At 51.0% G+C, this 20,509-nt stretch overlaps 8 protein-coding genes across 8 annotated transcripts; 4 read left to right on the top strand and 4 right to left on the bottom strand.

Moving 5' to 3' along the window:
* Positions 1–184: 184 nt before the first annotated feature.
* Positions 185–1,328, bottom strand: mde1 (methylthioribulose 1-phosphate dehydratase MDE1). The gene is made up of 3 exons (XM_024824161.1): positions 1,020–1,328; positions 478–953; positions 185–423 (listed from the first exon to the last, which is right to left on the bottom strand). The coding sequence occupies exons 1-3, from the start codon at positions 1,155–1,157 to the stop codon at positions 312–314; spliced, it is 726 nt and encodes a 241-aa protein (XP_024681102.1). The 5' UTR covers positions 1,158–1,328; the 3' UTR covers positions 185–311.
* A 417-nt stretch (positions 1,329–1,745) lies between these two features.
* clxA (calnexin) lies at positions 1,746–4,393 on the top strand. The gene is made up of 7 exons (XM_024827558.1): positions 1,746–1,843; positions 2,035–2,200; positions 2,272–2,554; positions 2,614–2,744; positions 2,811–2,979; positions 3,020–3,462; positions 3,519–4,393. Exons 2-7 carry the CDS (start codon positions 2,075–2,077, stop codon positions 4,014–4,016), a joined length of 1,650 nt encoding a protein of 549 aa, XP_024681101.1. The 5' UTR covers positions 1,746–1,843; positions 2,035–2,074; the 3' UTR covers positions 4,017–4,393.
* Positions 4,394–4,745: 352 nt separating this feature from the next.
* On the top strand, positions 4,746–7,121 carry P174DRAFT_442347 (CoA-acylating methylmalonate-semialdehyde dehydrogenase). Its single transcript, XM_024827557.1, has 3 exons — positions 4,746–5,630; positions 5,707–6,344; positions 6,411–7,121. Exons 1-3 carry the CDS (start codon positions 4,877–4,879, stop codon positions 6,825–6,827), a joined length of 1,809 nt encoding a protein of 602 aa, XP_024681100.1. The 5' UTR covers positions 4,746–4,876; the 3' UTR covers positions 6,828–7,121.
* A 144-nt stretch (positions 7,122–7,265) lies between these two features.
* On the bottom strand, positions 7,266–8,608 carry P174DRAFT_442345 (uncharacterized protein). Its single transcript, XM_024827556.1, has 4 exons — positions 8,471–8,608; positions 8,372–8,413; positions 7,814–8,269; positions 7,266–7,757 (listed from the first exon to the last, which is right to left on the bottom strand). The coding sequence occupies exons 1-4, from the start codon at positions 8,522–8,524 to the stop codon at positions 7,635–7,637; spliced, it is 675 nt and encodes a 224-aa protein (XP_024681099.1). The 5' UTR covers positions 8,525–8,608; the 3' UTR covers positions 7,266–7,634.
* Positions 8,609–9,301: 693 nt separating this feature from the next.
* Positions 9,302–11,057, top strand: P174DRAFT_390803 (dynactin subunit 2). The gene is made up of 3 exons (XM_024823498.1): positions 9,302–9,402; positions 9,473–9,532; positions 9,605–11,057. Exons 1-3 carry the CDS (start codon positions 9,364–9,366, stop codon positions 10,937–10,939), a joined length of 1,434 nt encoding a protein of 477 aa, XP_024681098.1. The 5' UTR covers positions 9,302–9,363; the 3' UTR covers positions 10,940–11,057.
* A 71-nt stretch (positions 11,058–11,128) lies between these two features.
* On the bottom strand, positions 11,129–13,020 carry P174DRAFT_513070 (dolichyl-P-Man:Man(7)GlcNAc(2)-PP-dolichol alpha-1,6-mannosyltransferase; the record flags this gene model as incomplete). Its single annotated transcript, XM_024831943.1, has 4 exons — positions 12,964–13,020; positions 12,624–12,899; positions 11,314–12,557; positions 11,129–11,281 (listed from the first exon to the last, which is right to left on the bottom strand). The coding sequence occupies exons 1-4, from the start codon at positions 12,977–12,979 to the stop codon at positions 11,129–11,131; spliced, it is 1,689 nt and encodes a 562-aa protein (XP_024681097.1). The 5' UTR covers positions 12,980–13,020.
* Positions 13,021–13,129: 109 nt separating this feature from the next.
* P174DRAFT_513069 (YOS1 family protein) lies at positions 13,130–14,084 on the top strand. The gene is made up of 4 exons (XM_024831942.1): positions 13,130–13,233; positions 13,287–13,346; positions 13,457–13,567; positions 13,674–14,084. The coding sequence occupies exons 1-4, from the start codon at positions 13,200–13,202 to the stop codon at positions 13,727–13,729; spliced, it is 261 nt and encodes an 86-aa protein (XP_024681096.1). The 5' UTR covers positions 13,130–13,199; the 3' UTR covers positions 13,730–14,084.
* A 565-nt stretch (positions 14,085–14,649) lies between these two features.
* On the bottom strand, positions 14,650–17,044 carry creB (ubiquitin C-terminal hydrolase CreB; the record flags this gene model as incomplete). Its single annotated transcript, XM_024824958.1, has 3 exons — positions 14,650–16,780; positions 16,871–16,884; positions 16,964–17,044. The coding sequence occupies 3 exons, from the start codon at positions 17,042–17,044 to the stop codon at positions 14,650–14,652; spliced, it is 2,226 nt and encodes a 741-aa protein (XP_024681095.1).
* Between the last annotated feature and the right edge of the window lie 3,465 nt (positions 17,045–20,509).

Raw genomic sequence — 20,509 nt, 5'->3', positions numbered from 1 at the left:
TACTGTTGAGCTTTGATACCATTATTTCCCGACAAAACAGGTGATCAAGGGATAATTGGCATCTAGATATTTATTGAGCTTGTATTACTGTGATTGATCGGATCGTGGGTTAAATAACGCAGATGGGCGCGTCTATACATTGTCGCCGGCTTAGGACCAAGTACTACTACGTTAGTCTTTTAACCTGCCGAGAGGTCCTCAAATTTCTATAGACAAATTTCATGTATCGTCATATACACTGGGCATCCCTAGTCATCATGTCGCGTGCTTCGTCGTTATCCTGCTGATGGTATCCCCGCTGTCGTGAGCGTTTATTTGACCCACGGAAGGCCGAGCTTGTGCATTTCGACAGCAAGCTGGAAGAGATAATCCAAGCTCTCGCACTGCGTCTTGGCTTTGGCAACGTCATCACCCCAGACATAACTGTATAGATCATCAGCTTCAATGGCTCAATATAACACAGCGGATACAACTCACATTCCATGTCTCCTCACCAGGACAGCGTAGGTGTCCGGGTACTGGTCCATGGCCTTCTCCAAGCTTCCCGTGAGATCCTCCTCGAAGGCAGTGTTCTCGATGATAGGAATCTTAAGGGTGTCGAAGAAGCCCAGCATGCCCTTCCCCTTGCCTCGAGGAATACCCTTGATCTGCTCAATGTTGCTGATCTCGAAGCAAGCGTCGGGACCCTTCTCGCGTTCGACCAGGAGCGTCACCAACACGGCCCACTGAGAGTGCGTGTGGATGCAGCAGCCAGCACCACGCTCAAAAGCAGTAAGGAATAGTGGAGTGCATGCGGACGGCTTCAGTTCGAGGGGCTTGCGGATGTACTTGCGGTCGGAAGGAGGGTACTTGGGAGTAGGAAACTCCAGGACAAAGATATTGTGCGGTTGGATCAATTCCTTTTGCACTCCTGAAGGCGCGATGAAGATATGGTCGCCGCGACGAATCGAAGTCTATGCATTGATTGATGCTCTCGTCAGCGACGGTCGGCTTTCGTGACGAAGGACGCGGATACTCACTCCACCACCAGTACCAGTGACCCAACCCCAATTGTAAAATTTGCGGCAGAGCTCGGGGATCAGGTTGGCGGGGTGCTCTGGGTCAGAGGACTGGACCAGATGGTCATTGTTGTTGTTGTTTCCAACTTCTTGCGCCATGCTGCAAGCTTGATGCTGATGGCAGACGGAGGGTTACGCAGTCGATTGCTGGGATAATGGTATAAAATTCAAATAATTACACTTGAGAAGAGTCAATATGACTTAGAGATACCCAGACAAGGGTAACTGGAATCAAAAGGTTGGATATATAGAGGAGCAACGAAGTGGTTATGCTGCGCGGGGAATGGAAATATTTTTGGCGGGGACTCTGTCGCGCAATCTCCGTTGCCTTATCCGTAGTAGATTGTCCAATTGACCAGGCGGTAGACTCCTCGTGGATGATCCATGATCAATTCTGGACATAACAGGAGCAGAATATCTGTTACAAGCTTAAGATTATAATATAGATGTGAGTTAGGTCCATTACCCTCCTAATGATCTGCGTTAAGACACTATCTGATAGCTGATATCTACCAACTCCTCCGTGCTAGAAAGCTAGATCAGTTCTGGCTATTGACAGAACATTGGAGAAGCACCGCTAAACCGCAATAGGCAGGCGGGACCTTACCCCAAGAAGCAATCCAGGCTCAAGCAAAGAAGAGGCCACCTTGAACTTCCCGGCATTCACTGGAAGCACTGCTGCTTTGTCACTTGCATATTTAATGCTCGTGTAGTCTAATTGCTCGGTGTAGTCAGTCAGTGGACCATCTTACCTGGCCTCACCTCTATCCCTTCTTACTACCAAGGTATATAACAATTATTCTTGCCCAGTTGTCCTCTTCTTCCCTTCTCCCCCTTCCCTTACTTCATTCTGTGTGGATCATCTTGTGGTACAGCTTCCCTCCCCCAAACCAAACACCTTATTGTTTGCCTCTACGGAGGATCCAATTGCTTGTTTGTTTGTCTGCTTGCTTACCTGTCCATCATTTGTATTCAGAGATTCTCGGGTAATATCAATCTCGATTCCGTCGTCCATCATGCGTTTCAACGCAGCTATCACTGGCGCCCTCGTCTCCTCGGCCACTTTGATGGGCCAAGCTCATGCTGAGGAGACTGAGAAGAAGGCCGACGCTTCTTCGCTCGTGGAAAAGCCTACCTTCACCGTAAGTAACGTCCCGTCAATCCAGTATTCCCCACCATCGCTCCGCATCGCTGACGATCGACTCTCTATTAGCCTACTACCATTGAAGCTCCCTTCCTCGAGCAATTCACCGCCGATTGGGACTCGAGATGGACTCCCTCTCACGCCAAGAAGGAGGACTCCAAGGCGGAGGAGGATTGGGCCTACGTCGGTGAATGGGCTGTCGAGGAACCTACCGTGCTCAACGGCATGGTTGGCGACAAGGGTCTGGTTGTCAAGAACGTCGCAGCTCACCATGCCATCTCTGCGAAGTTCCCCAAGAAGATCGACAACAAGGGCAAGACTCTGGTTGTCCAGTACGAGGTCAAGCCACAAAGTAGGTCATATCAGCTCCTGGCAATTGCTCGAAGTATACTGACGCCTCTTCACAAAAAGACTCCCTTGTTTGCGGTGGTGCCTACATGAAGCTCCTCCAGGAGAACAAGAAGCTCCACGCCGAGGAGTTCTCCAACGCTACTCCCTACGTGATCATGTTCGGTCCCGACAAGTGTGGTGCTACCAACAAGGTATGAAATGAGTGCCTTGTTACCGAGGCAAGGTTCTCTACGAATTATCAACTGACAATACTTCAGGTTCACTTCATCTTCCGTCACAAGAACCCCAAGACCGGCGAGTACGAGGAGAAGCACATGACCGCGCCTCCTGCCGCTCGTACCTCCAAGCTCACCTCGTTGTACACTTTGATCGTCAAGCCCGATCAGTCCTTCCAGATCCTGATTGACGGCGAGGCTGTCAAGAACGGTACCCTGCTTGAGGACTTCGCCCCCCTGTCAACCCGGAGAAAGAGATCGACGACCCAAGGACAAGAAGCCCGCCGATTGGGTCGACGAAGCCAAGATCGCCGACCCGGAGGCCAAGAAGCCTGACGACTGGGATGAAGACGCTCCATATGAGATCGTGGATGAGGAGGCGACTATGCCCGAGGACTGGCTAGAGGACGAGCCCACCAGCATTCCTGACCCCGAGGCCGAGAAGCCTGAGGACTGGGATGACGAGGAGGACGGTGACTGGGTTCCTCCCACTGTTCCTAACCCCAAGTGCAACGAAGTCTCCGGATGTGGCCCCTGGACTCCTCCCATGAAGAAGAACCCCGCCTATAAGGGCAAGTGGACCGCTCCTTTGATTGACAACCCTGCCTACAAGGGCATCTGGAAGCCTCGCAAGATCCCCAACCCCGCCTACTTCGAGGACAAGACTCCTTCTAACTTCGAGCCTATGGGCGCTGTAAGTTCCTTCATTCCGTATCCGCAGTTGTTTGCTCCGTTCTGACAAGCGAGCAGGTTGGTTTCGAGATCTGGACCATGCAGAACGACATTCTTTTCGACAACATCTACATTGGTCACTCCGTTGAAGATGCTGAGAAGCTCCGCAAGGAGACCTTTGACCTCAAGCACCCCGTTGAAGTCGCTCTGGAGGAAGCCTCCAAGCCCAAGCCCGAGGAGAAGGCTGCCACTCCCAGCGTCAGCTTCAAGGAGGCCCCAGTGACATACGTTCGTGAGAAGGTCGACTACTTCGTGGGTCTTGCCAAGCAAGATCCCATCAACGCTGTCAAGCAAGTTCCTGAGGTCGCCGGTGGTCTGGGAGCTCTCCTTCTGACCATGATCCTCATCATTGTGGGCGCTGTTGGAGCCAGCAGCCCTGCCCCTGCCGCCGCCGCTAAGAAGGGCAAGGAGGCCGCCTCTGCCGCCAAGGAGAAGGCCAGCGAAGCCGTCAGCTCTGCGGCCGACACTGCCAAGGGCGCAGCTACCAAGCGTAACACCCGGTCGTCTGCCCAGTAAAGCAGATGTGCCGATGCTTGGGGAGGAGACAGGGGATAATAAACCATCAAGCCAAACGCTTAAGAATGGGAAAAGAAGACGTTGAAGATCCCAATTTTATATTTATTGCAGCGTTCAAATTATCGTTGTACTCTGATATCCTTGGTTGTTCATGGTAGGTAAGGCAAGACTTCTTGAGAGAAGATGGCCACCTGTGACGAGATATGAGAACAAAAGAAGACCATTGCCAACTTCCGAAGGGGTGGTAGATGCGATGGATTCTGTAAACTAGTATTCAATTTGAGATGGCAAATTTCATCAGATCTCAGGTCTTAGCCATAGTGGGCCTTCAAGATGCCACATTATCCGTGCTACAAGTAATACAAACGGACCCTCGATTCAAGTGCAGAAAGCTTGCGGATATGATCTAATTAATATAGACCGGGAGAAGCATATGTAGATAGTAGAAGATGGACTCTGATAAGCGTTGACGGACCTTATCAACGTTGATTATCTTGTTGGAGATTAGAAATGGAGATCGCACTGTATTGGTATGTGTTCAAGTCCAGATCCATCGAGATGAATAAACCGACCTAGCCTGTGGAGAAGGTTAAGGAAAGCCATTCCTGCTGTTATGATTGGTTTTTCTCGCCGAAGGGGGTTCGGTTGACCTCGGCGCTGCTGGATGTGCCTCAGGATCGCAGATAACCCCGGAATCAGTCCAACTCAACGGCTGCTCCCTTCCTTGGACTTTCGACTTATATCCTGCTCTATCCCCCCCAAGCTCTTTTGTGACCTTTGGTTTTTCATCAACCCCAGACTCCAGTTTCGCACGCTTTCCATCTTCAACCCTCCCTTACCGTCACCCTTCTTTATTCGTCATGGCCGCCAGTCGGTCCTTTGCTCGTTCTCTCCCCGCTCTCCGCGCTGCTTCTCCCCGCACGGCCGTAGCCACCGTCTCTTCCGCCAGGATAGCAGCTTCATCTGCAGCGCGGTCGCTGTCAACTTCCCCAGGCTCCTCTTCTTCAGTATTGTCTTCTCAGCGGGCTTCTGCAGCAATGTCGGCATCATCATCGTCCTTTGTTGCTACCCGCAGACTACACGCCACTGCGCAACAGCTCGCCCCCGCAACCGCTTCCGCGGCTACGACCGCCACCGAATACCCAACGGATCACACGCCGATCGCCAACCCCATTGATACCACCAACTTTATTGATAACGAATTTGTGTCTTCCAAGGCCACCGCATGGATTGATCTGCATGATCCCGCTACCAACAATCTCGTCACCCGCGTGCCTCAAAGCACCGATGAGGAGCTGCGTGCCGCCGTTGCCTCCGCGGAAAAGGCGTTCCCTGCCTGGCGGGCAACCAGCGTTATCGCCAGGCAGCAGATCATGTTCAAGTTTGTCAACCTCATCCGTGCGAACTGGGACCGTCTCGCAGCGTCCATCACCCTCGAGCAGGGTAAGACCTTTGCCGATGCCAAGGGTGACGTCCTTCGCGGTCTGCAAGTTGCAGAGACCGCTTGTGGCATCACCACCCAATTGACAGGTGAAGTCCTCGAAGTCGCCAAGGATATGGAGACTAGAAGCTACAGGGAGCCCCTGGGAGTCGTTGCAGCTATTTGCCCTTTCAGTAAGTCCTTGCCTTTCACCGCTTGTCTGGGTGGATACCCCCGTTCTTTCTCCGTGACTAACCGCTCCAACCCCAGACTTCCCCGCAATGATCCCTCTTTGGTGTATTCCTATCGCTACGATGACCGGTAACTGCATAATCTTGAAGCCTTCGGAGCGGGACCCCGGTGCTGCCATGATCCTGGCTGAGCTGGCCCGGGAGGCCGGCTTTCCTCCAGGTGTGATCAACATCGTCCACGGCTCTGCCAAGACCGTTGACTTTATCCTCGACGAGCCAGCCATTAAAGCTATCAGCTTCGTTGGTAGCAACCGTGCGGGTGAATACATCTACACCCGGGGCTCTGCCAATGGCAAGCGTGTCCAGGCCAACCTGGGTGCGAAGAACCATGCCGCGGTGTTGCCCGACTGCAACAAGAACCAGACCCTGAATGCCATAGTCGGTGCTGCCTTCGGTGCCGCTGGACAACGGTGCATGGCCCTGAGCACCGTTGTCATGGTTGGCGAAACCAAAGAATGGCTTCCCGAGATGGCCGAGCGAGCCAAGGCTCTCAACGTCAACGGCGGTTTCGAAGAGGGTGCCGACCTCGGCCCTGTCATCAGCCCCGAGAGCAAGAAGCGCATCGAAGAATTGATTGCCAGTGCCGAACAGGAGGGCGCCACCATCCTTCTGGATGGCAGGGGCTACAAGCCTGAGAAGTATCCCAACGGCAACTTTGTAAGCTCACCCTCCTATGATCAAATCCTTTCCCGTTTCGCTTTCACTAACCCATTGCCTGCGCAGATTGGCCCAACTATCATCACCAACGTGACCCCCGACATGAAATGCTACAAGGAGGAAATCTTCGGCCCCGTCCTCGTCTGCCTCAACGTCCCCACTCTGGACGACGCCATTGAACTCATCAACAAGAACGAGTATGGTAACGGAGCCGCCGTCTTCACTTGCTCCGGCTCAACCGCCTCGCGCTTCCAGAAGGACATTGAGGCCGGCCAGGTCGGCGTCAACGTCCCCATCCCCGTGCCCCTGCCCATGTTCTCCTTCACCGGCAACAAAAAGAGTATCGCCGGTGGCGGTGCGAACACCTTTTACGGCAAGCCCGGCCTGCAATTCTACACCCAGCAGAAGACTGTAACCAGTCTGTGGCGCAGCGAAGATGCCATTAGCACCAAGGCCCACGTTGTGATGCCCACGCATTCATGAAAGCACATCAGATGGATTTGAAGAACCAAAAAGGGAATATGTAACGGGGAAAGAAATACCAAAACATACCAAAACTGCAAAAACTAATATTCGATATACCATTTGACGACATGCACGCGTCTGCCTTGTTCCTCGTCTTTCGGGAATAAATTGACATCTTTTTCTGCATAGTCCCACAAGCATAGGCCTTTGTTCTCGATTAGCTTCCGAGTCTTGTGTATCACCTGTTGTTGGACAAACGGGAAATTGTACTGAGCTTTGGCTACGAGACCATGTCAATGAAGTCAGCTGCACGATTATCCTCGCGTAGTATTTTGATCCACCGTATACCTCTCTATTGTAGGTAGGTAAGGTACCTCTACCTACCTACCTAGTCGCTGCACACCATAAGAGGCTGCGGTGAAGCAGTTTTGATTGGCTGAAGGAAAATCAAATGGTCGGCCTAGGGGCAAAGGTCGATTTAATTACTCTCTATCTATGCGTAGATAGCTGCGCCTATTCTTTCTTTCTTCACCTGCCTTTGGTGTGTACGCCAGGTGCCCGAGACTTAAGCAACTTATGAAATCGGTCTGGACAAAACCCCAACAGCCGAAAACTACATTGATGCAAAGCAGGGGACTATGGACACATAGTCAATTCTATAACTAACAATAGGTCAATAGGCTCGGGGGTTTGACCAAAGGCCGCTGCACATAACGTGACATTCATAGCTCAAGAGCGAGCAACACAACAAGACCTCCTGACCCTCAGTTGGTCAATACCTATCCGTTGGCGCTATCATACATGACTTAGTAAAGAGGTCAATGTTTACGCATCCGGCCTCTTAACATAGGTATAAGCAAGACGAGCCATCTTGTACTCGCCATCCTTGGCGACAACCACACGGCGAGTGTGGTAACGCTGTCCGTTGATCGTCTCAAAGCCCCAGATCTATATGAAGGTTAGTATCTGTCGCCAACCCCGGGTAGATTGTCAAATATGCGAACCTGTTCTGCGGTCCAGCCGGCTCCATCGTCCTGGTTAACGACGAAGCTCTGCAGGAAGAGACCTTCGCCTTCACCATATTCCTCACCCACATTGTCCACGAGGAAACCTTCGCTCGGGCTACCATCTATGAGGATCTCACCTCGCAGGAACTGCTTCACTTTGGGGTCATCGATCTTGGTGTTGATATCGACGGCAGGGCGGACTTTGCCATCATCGCCCTTGGAGCCGCGGATCAGCCGCGACCGTCCCTTGAGGGTGCCAAAAATGTGGTCCTTGTGCTCGCGCTCCACCCAATCGGTGTGGCGCTTCTCGCTAGTACCCTTGATGCCTCCTGTCAAGACCTGATCGATATCGATGTGCATGAGCTTCGCATCTTCCGAGTCGGCATACTCCTTGACAATTAGGGTGACAGTGGCGTATGAGATAGCTTTGCGAGTGACCCAACTAACACCTTGCTGAACGAGGATATCAGTAAGCATGGAATGACAATGAAGCGATCAGAGCTAGGTTATGCAATGAAACTCAAGAGACCAGGGAATATGGCTTTCATGACATACAAACGCGAGAATAGGGTCGGAGGGGTCAGAGATGGTTTTCTCCTAGATTGAGATCTATGGTTAGCAAGACGCGAAATAGAACTTGAGTACAACCCATACCATCGTCCACTCTCCATTGAGGTTCTTGATAGTGACGTCTGCGGGGGCGGCCATGATGGATGATGAGGGGTAGTAAATGGTAGATGATAGGATAGGGATGGATTCGAAGCGATTACAGATATCGAGGGAAGGGAAAAATGTTGTCTTTTGACCCTTGGAAGAGGGAGAGGAATGGGGATTAAAATAAGGCCGTCCGGGGGACAGTAGTCACAATGTCTTTCATGTGCCTGTCTGGGCAACCTCTCCACAACTTCCCCCGTTCAGGTACCCTTCCCGTCTCGTTCCTTCCCCCGCTCATCACCGAGGCTGACACGTGCAAGACTGACATCCATACTACTCTGTACTACTGCACGACTCTGTCTTTCTCATGATTATTACTGGCGCAGACTGCGCAGACTGCACAGACTGCACAGACTGTTGGTATGAACCTGTCGTCTCATTGATCCAGTGACAGTGGCGGGGTTGGCTACCTGTTAGCCTCATTGCGACTACATAGTATCTCAATTACTATTTGTTGACTTTTTTTGCCATGTGTACGGAAGAGTGCAGCAGGTTCAGCCTCTGGCTTTGATCGTTAATTATAGTCCATCTCGGATCCCATGCCCGATGCAAATATCCTGTTCCGGCCACCCCTCTAATGTTTGGTATGACGCAGTAACCACTATCATATGAAAGTGTGGAATCAATACTCCGTAAAAGGTGGGGTGTGATTATTGATAGTACGTACCTGACAGTTCAGGCCGCCAGGGGTGGATACCCCTTTCACGTGCCAAGGCGGAGTACCAAAAGACCGAGTCAATATACACGCAAACTAAGTGATCTCAGGGTCAGCAATAACATCAGCATTTATTCAAATTTGTTCAATAAGCAGATTGCCATTACAAGCTTGCGGCATGTCATTTAACAAGAAATATGCCGGTCTTCCTGACCTAGTAAGTAGTCGAGTCTCACCCCACTCGTGTCAACGTCCTTGGCCTCAATTAACAATGCGTGTCTCGTTAGGATCCAGCTCCCGATATCTATGAAACCCCAGATCTGACCGATGAGGCATCCACACTTCCCGTTAGTTCCCTGCCAAACGAAAGCAAATTCATACTTCTATGAATTCACCATCTAACGTACGAAAACCTGAAGACTGCCACGATTCGCACCGCCTCCGACGCGGATGATGACACTGGCACAAACTCCGACATCGACCGACACGGAGTCGATGTCGACGACGCGCGTGCTCATTTCCTGGGGGCTACTGTAGACGCCCGCGATGTCAACTTCTCCGATAGCATTGCCCTCAAACGAAAATCATACAGAAGCAAAAGCCGTCGACGACGGAGAGGTCCTGATGGGATAGAGGAAGTGGGCGATACCAGCGACACGGAGGAGGAGAGCTTCGAGAGAAAGCTGGCCCGTCTGCGCAGGGAAGTTGAGGAATTGAAGGATGAGATGGCATCGCGACAAACAAAAGCGGAATCCACCGAGGAACCTGTCGAAGCGGTAGACGACGGTGTACTGGAACTGAGCCGGGCGCTGGACAACCTTCATGGATCTTCTCGAAATGCGTCAGGACCGCACTCCGCGGCCACAGCGCTGACCCAGAAGCTCGTGTCGACTACTTCCCAAGACGTTCCTGGCGGATCGAAGGGACCTGACGAGACGATCGCGACAGAAGATGCAGTGACTCCGTCGTCCGCTGGCGTTCTGGCACATGCTGCAGCCTTTGACGGCCGGCTAGCATTAATTGAAGCCGCCATGGGCATCTCTAGCTCCTCCAATCCTTTTGTTTCTGACGGCATCTCCGAGCCGGCACTTCAGCCCGTCCTTCCTGCCCTGGACCACCTCACTTCCCGACTATCCACACTTACCAATATCCTTGTCGGGCCCACCCCGGCATCAGCTGTACCGACTACTGGGTCCGCTGCACCGTCGACAACATTCACAACCACCCACCTCGAGGCCCTATCAAGCCGGGTACGAAGACTGACCGCGGATACCGAGGCACTGGCTTCGGCACGGAAACGTGCAGTTGACGCCGCCAAAGCCGCTCAGAACGCCCGTATCGCGACCTCCACGATCGAGCAGACCTCCGACATGTCGGTGTCATCCGGGTCGGCCACCGAAATCGACCAAGCAGCTACTCAGCGTGACGAACAAGCCACGAAAATCCAAGCCCTCTACGCTACTCTCCCTACTATCCAGTCCCTTCATCCTATCCTACCCAGCGTGCTCGAGCGCTTACGTTCCCTCCGTGCCATCCACGCGGGCGCCGCGCAGGCAGCGGATTCACTCAATGAGCTCGAGAAGAGACATGCGGAGATGACGCGGGAGATCGAGCAATGGCGTGAAGGGTTGAAAGTGGTCGAGGAGAAGATGGGGCAGAGTGAGGCAGCAATGAAGAGCAACATCGAGTTAGTCGAGCCATGGGTTCGGGACTTGGAAAAGAGACTGGGCCGGCTGGAAAGCCGTGAGGATTGATTTTCTTGGCTCTATACCCGGGCCTGCTTAGAACGCTTGTAATAATGGTATTAAGACGGCGATTTATCCTTGTTGTCACATGTGCATACAGTGATATCCAATAATTTGATTTTGGTGTACTTTTTGGCTCTTGTCCATGGCCTACCCCAACGAGATAGAAAATAACATTACACTACAAAATAACCAATATCACCTGATCCGACGCAGGATCTTAATCTTGGGCTCCATCCTCAACTCCGCCCACCACCCACGTGTGACATGCTTCCGAGCATAATCCCTAACCATCGTCCAATACCGAGCACCCTCGGGACCAAGCACGAGGCCGAAGACCCGCTCCTCCAGCTGCCCAGTGGCCCCTCACCAGGACGCAGGACCTTCAGCCCGGCGAATCCATGGATCACCTCGACCTCCTCCCAGCTCTGAGGCCGGCCCGACGCCCTCCGGACTTTCTTCTCTTCGCTCGGCTCAATGAGCACGTAATCGAACCGTTTCCAGAAGGGAGGGAAGGCCTTGGCGGTCTCGTCTTCTGTCTTGTCGTATCGCCAGACTGAACCTGAACGTGAACTCGCGCTCTCGAGGGCGGTGAGCTCGCTGTTTTGCAGGGGTTCCACGGGGATCTGGGGAGGAGGCATCTCCAGGAATCTGGTGACGCCTGTTTGGCAGGCGAGGTTGCCGAGATAGACGTTGATGACGGGTTTGGTGTTGTTGGCGCGGTTATGGAGGATGTTGAGGGCGCGAGCGCCGGGATAGTTTGCTGATGAGGCGGGCAGGAGGACAAAGTTCGAGAGGAAGAACGAAGCGGCTGTTGAGGCTATCAGGGCGAGGGAGAGCAGACGGTAGATGAGGGATTTTGAGCGGTGCGTCCAGATGTAGGAAGCGCCTTGGGCAGCGGCGGCGGTTAAGGGTGGGATTGCGTATGCGATGAAACGCCATTCCTTGTGCGGTTGAGCGCTGTAGATCGCGACAAAGACAAGGGAGGGGATGATGATGTATGCTGCGGAAGAGCGGGTGGATGGATGCGTGAGGGCGAAGGGGAGTGCGAGTAGATAGGTCAAGGGGTTCAGCAGCAGGCGCGGGATGGCGCTGCTGAAATAAAAGTGCCACGGGTGCGTTCCCCATGCGGAGGCTTGCCCTGAGAGGACATTGAACTTGAAGGCAGCGAGCTCTGGCCACAACGGGAACTGCTGCCAGAAGAACGAGTCCACCAGCACAGTGATGGCCAGTCCAACCACAAGACCCAGAGCTCCCGCCAGGATGATCTCCTGTACGAGTCGGATACGACCCGTAGCAAAGAGAAACAGTGTATGCGCGGCCAGAAATAGAGCCAACTCGGACCGAAAAATGATGCCAGCTATCGTGAACAGGAACAACGCCACTCTGCATCTCTTCCTGTAGAGATCAAGAGCTACAGGTTCCGGGAGAAGAGCCCGCATTGCCAATGTAGTAATGCCAAAGGCGAACATGTTGGAGAGGGTCCTCGAGGCATAGTAGATGACATGGAACTGGCTCGCTTGGAACAGCAGATACCAAATGGCCGTAGACTTTCCGAATGCTCGCCGTACGCCGAGCGCGAACAATATCAGCGACACAGCATTGAACAGGCCTAGGATACCTCGAGCTACGTGAGAATAAAATCAGTTCCGCTAGACTAGCTAACCAAGCGCAAGTTTAGAGAGATGCATACCGAGAGTTTGCTTATCGATATTCTCATTCAACCAGATGAACGGCTGCGATAGCCCGGCCAGAACAACAGCCCCGACAAAGGTCCGAGGCACCGCTCCTGGAAACGTCGAATGATCATAATGTGCTAGGATACCAGAGACATCACCCGTAGGAATGCCATATTTCAGAATATCGTGTACAGCCTGTATATGGAACGACTCCTCGACCTTGGTGTAGGGAGCAACGAGCAGGTGGAGACAAACAAGGACCGGAAGCGACACGATCAACAACAGAAACACTAAACGAGATATCAGCAAATTAGTAAGTTCACATATCGAGCATAGCAATCGGATCATTCCTACCAGCATTACTCCCCATTGTACTGCAGCAAGAACGTTAAGCATAAACCCCGTTTCCGCAGGCCAAGTGAAGTCATTCCAGCAGAGCTCCCCTTCTTTCCCCACACGTCAGCGAAACATCGACCGCCGAGCCAAGTAAGTCATCTCCGCCTCGACCTGTCCACTGTATCACCGCAGTCCGACTCCGACCCTCCACGCCTCCCTCTCACCACGCGCAGGCATACAGAGCAGTCGCAAAGATGTTCCTATTCGGCCTCGGAAAACTCGTCTATGGTACGCACCGTTTCCCGTCCCATATGGCCTCAGTCAACTAACACCAGGCGCAGTATGCTGTCTATTAATCAACGCCGTGGCCGTCCTCTCTGAAGATCGATTTCTGGCAAGAAGTACGCTATCCTATCTCCTTTGCTCTATCCCTCCTCCGCAATTTAATTTCATGCGCTTGCTCAAGCTTTACCAATACAATACCGACACTGAGACTAACCAACTGCTGTAGTTGGATGGGGCCGCACACAGACAGACCCTGCCTTCGGCGCGACATACGATAGCACAAGTATCAAGGCCAAATCCGTGAATTTGATCGCTAGTGTTCGGACCGTGATGCGAAGTAAGCCACTCCGATTCCGCCGTTCACTCCCTTGTCTGTTTTGTTGCTTCGTTGGATTAGAAGTTGGGCTATATGAGGCTAAGCTGACCGTTCGATCTGGTTGCAGTACCCCTAATCGTGATCAATACGACGATAATCATCTACGAGCTCATTCTTGGGTGAATGATGCCCTTGCATAACCTTGTTTTCGCCTTATAGAAAGACTCGGATAATAGTCTTTTCTCGGGGTCCTTCAAACGCATGATCGACCTGTCTCTACACAATGGAATGGGCACAAGAAGCTAGAGCCCTACCGCATATGACGAGTGAGCCATGAGGAATAGGATACCTCATAAGTGATTGTCCGACTACGAGATCTCGTGTTAAAAACTGCATGAATGACAGATGATATGATTGATTCCCAGCAAGTTGTCCCAGATTCATGCGTTAATTGTATTTTCACGAACCATCGTTGGTGTTCTCAGTCGTATATGCATCTGTGCACTTTAATTGATACATGGATCTTTTAAGACGCCGCAACAGATAAATCTTGACTGTTCTATGGCAATGGAAGACCAGAAAGGTCCTGTAACAAAGTACCTGCCGGGTTCAGAAGACAATATCCACCTTGTAGATCCACAACCCACATGTCCCAAGAGAACTCTTTGACTTTTCGAAAGCCGTACGAATATTCTCATGACCATGAAGTAAATGTTACCTGTACACCGTTCCCGTGTCACTTGAAGAAAAAGAAGAAGTAAAAAGAATCCGCTGAACGCCTCATGTACGCCACTGTGTGACCCGGGCATGGGTATCACAACATCGACCATATGGAAAAGAAGATAGACACATAGATGCGTGAAAAGTGAAGATCATCGAAGGAAAGAGAAATAAGACAAGATCGGTCTCATGAAATCGCAGCTACTTTGACAGCAAACTGTGCCGTAGGTGTCATCTCGCCGCAGATCATAGATACCGGTACCGAAGGGGAAAATATGATGATACATCAAGCGAATATATGTACGGTAAAAATCCGGGTATTATGTGCAAAACTATGCAAGGCCGTTGAAATGTATCAATGTCGACCTTCGAGATAATGGTCGCTATGACAAAATGCTGAACGACTTCTTTCTGAGGCTGAAACTTCTCCATTTTCCATGTCCGGTACGTTCATGTTTGGAGTCTTTGTGGTTCACTTGCTCGTCCTCTCTTATCGTAGGCTTGACGAGCGGGGGAGAATTCGGGGCCTGGTCGTGGTTTGGAGGTGATTGTTGTCGTTGTTGCTGTTGTTGCTCTGATGTCGGCCCACTTTGCGAAAGGGTTGGGGTTGAATGCTCGGGGATAGGTACCGACGGTAGATCCGACGACACACTCCGCGTCTCTTTGTCCTTGCCGAGCCTGTGGCTCAAGCTTTTGCTGCTCCGTTTCAGTCGGCTCAGACCACCACTTTGTTTCTCCTTGCCGTTTTCAGGGCTAAGGCGACGGTCTTCCTCGGCCTTGGATGCTTTGCTCATTTCTAGAGCGGCTTTTAGCTCGGCTTCCTCACGGCGTTGGTTTTCCTTCAGTCTTGCTCCCTGTTCCTTGCGGCGCAACTTTTCAGCCTTTTCTCTTTCTTTCTCAGCCTTTTCTCTTTCCTTCTCAGCCGCCTTTCGTTCCTTTTCTTCCCGGGCCCGTTCCCTCTTGGCCAGCGCATCATTCTTTGGTGGAATTGCAACTGTGGCGACCCTCTCGGGAATGGGAGGGACAGGAGGGATCGGAGAAAGCGGAGAAAGCGGACTGAAAGGAGTGCTCTCGGGGTCTCCGTGCTCGTCGTGAGTAGAAAGCTGAGGCGCGGTAGGGGCTCGCCTGAGGCCATTCGGTCGGAGGTTATCTTCGTGAGAAGGGATCTGAGAAGCGCTGTGCACGTGAGCCAAAGGCGACTGAGGGAACCCGTTCTGCTTCAAGATAGTGTCGTTTGTGTCGGTAGCGGCCAGGTTCGAGTCCATATTTTCTTGTTCCTGTTCCTTCAAGACAGCCTCAAGGGTGGTCTCCTGGTAGAAAAGAACATAAGCACATGCTAGACCCGGCTTATCGCCAAAAAAGTTTTTGACATAGTTCTTGTCCACCGGCTCGACCATCTCGTCATCGAAAAGTAGCCATCCTCGATCTTCAGTCTTGATGATTGCAACATAGTGTCCGTGATAGGGCCCACCACCAATATGCACCACAACCGCATACAGCTCATAGAGGCGATCGGGGTCTTCGGCATCATCGGTCGTATTGAACAGACGGAGATGATATGGATAAACCACTCTATGAAACAGTTTCTGCAGTCTCTGAAGGTCCTCTGTGTATTTGAACCGTTTCAGGTGTAATGCTAGGATGCGCGGCAAGCGTTTAATTTTCATCCTCTTTTCAGCCTCTTGAAGACCACCACAATTGTCACAGTGAAATTTATTTCGTTCACAGAGCATCTCCTCCGCGGAGAACTTCCTCAAGCAAGATGTGACCGATGAATGTTGCTCCAGATCCACGGAAAGGTCCAAAAACACTTCGTCACGCTGAGACACCTTTTCGCATGTAAGGCACTGCGTTTCTGAGGTCAAGAGTCCTTCGAATAGTTCGTGAACCCAACGAGTAGTATTGGGGGTCTTCGAACCGGTACTCGACGATTGATCCACGGAGTCAGCAGTCTCTGGCGGAGGAAGGCTTTTTTCCAGAGGCTGTTTGGAAGCCTCGGCTTCGACGTTAGCGACAACTTCGTTGAGCAATAGGTTCAGAAATTCATGTGCGTCTTGATGCATGGCCGTCCGGAACATTTCGTGGTCTCGCCTGAGGACCTCCAAGAACTGCTGCGGACGTATAATACCGATGCGGGACTGACTCCCAACGACGGACTCGAAAATGTCCTTCAAAGACGTAAAAAGTGATTCAGACATGCCGTAGCTTGCGGCGTTGTTCTGTGTTTCCAGGAGAGGGAGTGTCTGCAGTGCCATCTTCTTCTTATATTCCGGCGAGTCCTTGTCCTCGGGCTTCTGCTGCGGATTCGGCGGCATGCCAGGTCGCTGAGCATTGGCAGCTTTCTGCTTCTCAGCTTGAGCTTCCGCTTCCAGCTGCGCGTTCGGGTTCGGGTAACGGAGACTCTTCGCTAACGCTGCTTCCAAACTCTCTATCGGCGTCCTTGTAGGATAGTTGATTACCGCTTCGCGAAAAGGAACCGAGTAGTAAAGACACTGCAATATCGAATTACAGTAGCTGTCGAGATAAAAAGTTTTAGCAGTGTTTCTTTCGATAGTCTTTCTTGTCCTTCTAGGGCGACTCGATGTTATGCGCGAGATGACTTACCATGTATTTCCATACTAAAGCAGGACGAGATGTCAGCAAATTGAGCTGAGCGCACAATAGAACGGCAATCCGGTAGTACGGTAGTGAACTTACATTTTCCATGCCATAAAACTTGTCGCTTCCATCCTCCCTAATCGGGCCCATGTCCAGTAGCCTCTTTTCAAGAGGCGTCATCGGGGGAGGTTGTGTTTCTTTCTTTGCGGGGACCGCTCCGACCGAAGGCGCAGTAGATCCCTAGGTAAACAAGGTGACAAATCAGCAATTGACCAACGCGGCGAGGAAACGAAGAAACAGTGAAGATGAAGATAGAGAGCATCTTTCTCTAGCTTCCTAAAGTTGACAAGTAGAAGACAAACATAGCGACAGGCAAAAGGAAAGCCCTCCGGCCTAGAAAGCCAGACAATAGGCACAGAAACGGGTAAAAGGACATACCCCATTATGGCGAAAACTCCTCAGGAACGACCCCATGCTTGTCACAAAGTATCTCTATTCGTAGTATCTGGCTTCATCTGGTGACTTCCGCGGGAAAGGAGGCTGATGCCAGCAACGCTGGACGTGTGCGGAGTTCGTCGCAGGGAACGCCCGAGGGATGAGGATGCGGTAGAATAAGCGGGGAGTGACCGAACAAGAAACAGATGGCGATCAAGGGCAGGAGATATGAGGAATTCCAGAGTGTCTCAATCAACAGTATACGTTTCGAAAAACCGACGGAACTTCGAAAGTGAAAAAGCGTGGAAATTTGATCAGAGGAAGAGAGAGTATCGCGGCGGAACGTCGTTGAACGGTAGCGGAAGAGAGAGAGGCGGGACTACCCCATAGGTTGAGGAATACAGCGGTTGAGAGAGGCTTCCACGAAGGTTGTGAAGAGTGAGAAAACCGAATTGAGGCGACAGATTGACAGCAAGAACTCGTTACGAAGGATATGAGTACAGAGATTAGAGAGTGGATAGAAAGATGGAAGAGGTAGAAGAGCGAGCGGGCAGGCGGTTATCTGAGAACAGAGGCTAGCAGCACGAAGACGTCGACGAAGCACTCACTGACCGTCGTTTCTCCATACAAACGGGAGTTAATAAGACCGAACCAAATTAATCTCCGGACTGCTAGACATACTAGACTGCTAGTTAGTCTACTGCTAGTCGTTTAGTTATGACGGAGAGAGTAAAGGGCGGGTCCGAGCGAGTTTGGGGGGCGAATGAACCGTTTTGGGTCGGTGGATGTTCTCGTCGTTGGTGGGCTGGAGTCAGACGATTGTTCGAGTGTCTATTTACATGGTAGTAGTATGATTCTTTAGAGACTGCAAATTTATAAAGCTGTGATCTTTATGTGCAAGAGTCATTAATCTAAATTTTGAATATTCCTTTTCGTAAGATATGATCAGATCAGGATATCCCCAAAGAAACTGTCACCCATGGAGAGAACTCTTGTCAATACCTCTGGAACGGAGTATGTTATCATAATACCGGTGACAGTACAGGTAGGTGTCTGTAACTAAACGGCTTACCCGAAGCTGTAGGGTATTTTCTGCCTTTCTTACAGATTGGAGGTAGATAGGTACTTGTTAACTCGCCATCAGATTATTCTTCCTACCAATTCAATATTACTTACGTGGAAAACTCGATATAGTAGTCCATACACCCCTTCAGGATCAATCACCAAGGAACAAGGAACTCACTATTGCTGTGGAATCTCCGAGTCAGTCGACCCACTGTGTCCGAACTGCTGCCTTGGATGTCCAGCTGCAGAGTACATCCTGAACTGATTGATACAGGAGGATCGGATAAATTCAAGCCCCAAGTCGACCACATTGTGTACATGAAGTGACTATATCATTCCGGAAAACCAGTCCGACCTTGAACATATCACTAAGAATAGCAGAGGCCAGAGTCCTATGCCATGGCGTAGATAAGTCACTGTACTTTGAAAAGCCACCTTCAAACCTGGTCTTCGTTAGGAAGGGTATTCTGATTCGATGCCAGCCCACTGGCAATGGCTCAGGCTTATGTCAATGGCTTAGCTGGCCTTACCTTGTGTTACGGTTGCACACAGCGGATCGAGTTCCTGGAGGCGTAGGCCAAGTGATCCTCCACTGATACAGATACGTAAGTCAATTCTCAGGGCCTGATCATTTTCGCCTGGACTTCAGGAATCTGAGCACTCGCAATTTTTTACTCCATATCGGCGATCAAGGCGGACATCGCTGAATTTGAGTTCTTGGATTGCTAATCCTGTGGTGAAATACAGCATGGATTCTGACCGGCCTGAGCTCAGCGGCCATCTTGGCACTCCTTACGTATTAATAAGGTGCTGACAGCCTGAGACCTAAGGCCATAAATTCGTTATTTTATCCTATTGTTGAGAGGTTGAATTACCGCCAAAAATAGTCTCTATGGAACTTCCCCCGCATATGGACTGAGTCGATATGGCTATCAGTAGTATCTCGAAAATCGAGGGAGAAGGTAAGGTATTGTATCGTATGTGTCAAGGTAATCCAGCCACCGAACCACGTGGAAACACAAGGATGATAAGACAATTCCGGTTATGTACGTAGCCAATCGTCAAATTTTATCAACCCCACAGTTCGATAAGCCCGTAGTTCAACTGTTCTGTGATACTAGGCAATACAGGAAATGCACAATGCTGTATGTTTTGCTGCTGTACGAAACTCAAAAGGTACCTGAATAGGCTGGAGCTGATCTAGGTACCTAAGGTACGCTGCAAAGTTGTCAGGTACTTTTGACGGTAACTAGTTCTAGAGAACATCCTGGAACAATAAACATAGATCATTATCCTGGGCATTCTTAAAAGAATAAGAGCGACCGACCGTAGTTTAGTGGTTGCGAGCCAGCCATAACCTGCTTCTTGAGTGGCAGGTTGGCAGCGGCTGGTTAAAATCTAGAAATAGTTAGAATTCCAACCAGGGGCCGAGTCCTACGCACTGGGCCCAAGGACCAACTCCCGCAGTGACATCCAATGGGACCTGGGGAAGGGCTGATCGCAGACGACGAATGAAAATGCCAACTTTCATTTGGTTTTCTGGGCCATGTGCCACCCCCTCGCGTGGGGTTAAACTTTGAGCCAATCATAGTACAAATATGTGGGGGCGTAAATACCTCATTGTACTCGGATTTACTGGCTCAGGGAAGATCTCGGTATGCATTTCAAAACTGGTCTTGAACTTGGTCAATATGTTCAGCCGCGTACTTTAGCTACACGGATAATAATGCTGAATCCAACAGCAAGCACGAGTAGGCTAGGCCGTCTGGATGATGCTCGTTTTAAGTGCTCGGGATCAGCTTTGATTGTGCAACCGGCTGACCTTGCAGCAGATAACTGTGCTCAGGTGTACTTTCAGGCAAAATGGACAATGCAAGACTGATAATTATAAGCAGAGCTCTGTCAACGACGTTGACATGTTAGCTGTCAAGGACTTTGGTATGTAGATCGACGATCGTACGGAGGACATCTACCCCACTCCTTTGAAGCTCGATTTACGGAAACTATGGGGTAGTCTCAAACCTTCAGAACATGTACCCGGGTTGTGGAATTCGACTCTCTGTGATGTTTCTGTCCGTATCTTCCTGTTCCATGACTGTCAGGATTCGCCCCCGTTCTCTGACAGAGGGCTTCAATTTTCACACA

This window comes from Aspergillus novofumigatus, assembly GCF_002847465.1.
Source record: "Aspergillus novofumigatus IBT 16806 chromosome Unknown P174scaffold_5, whole genome shotgun sequence".
NCBI classification, from domain to species: Eukaryota; Fungi; Ascomycota; class Eurotiomycetes; order Eurotiales; family Aspergillaceae; genus Aspergillus; species Aspergillus novofumigatus.
This window is presented reverse-complemented; position numbering and strand designations above follow the sequence as displayed.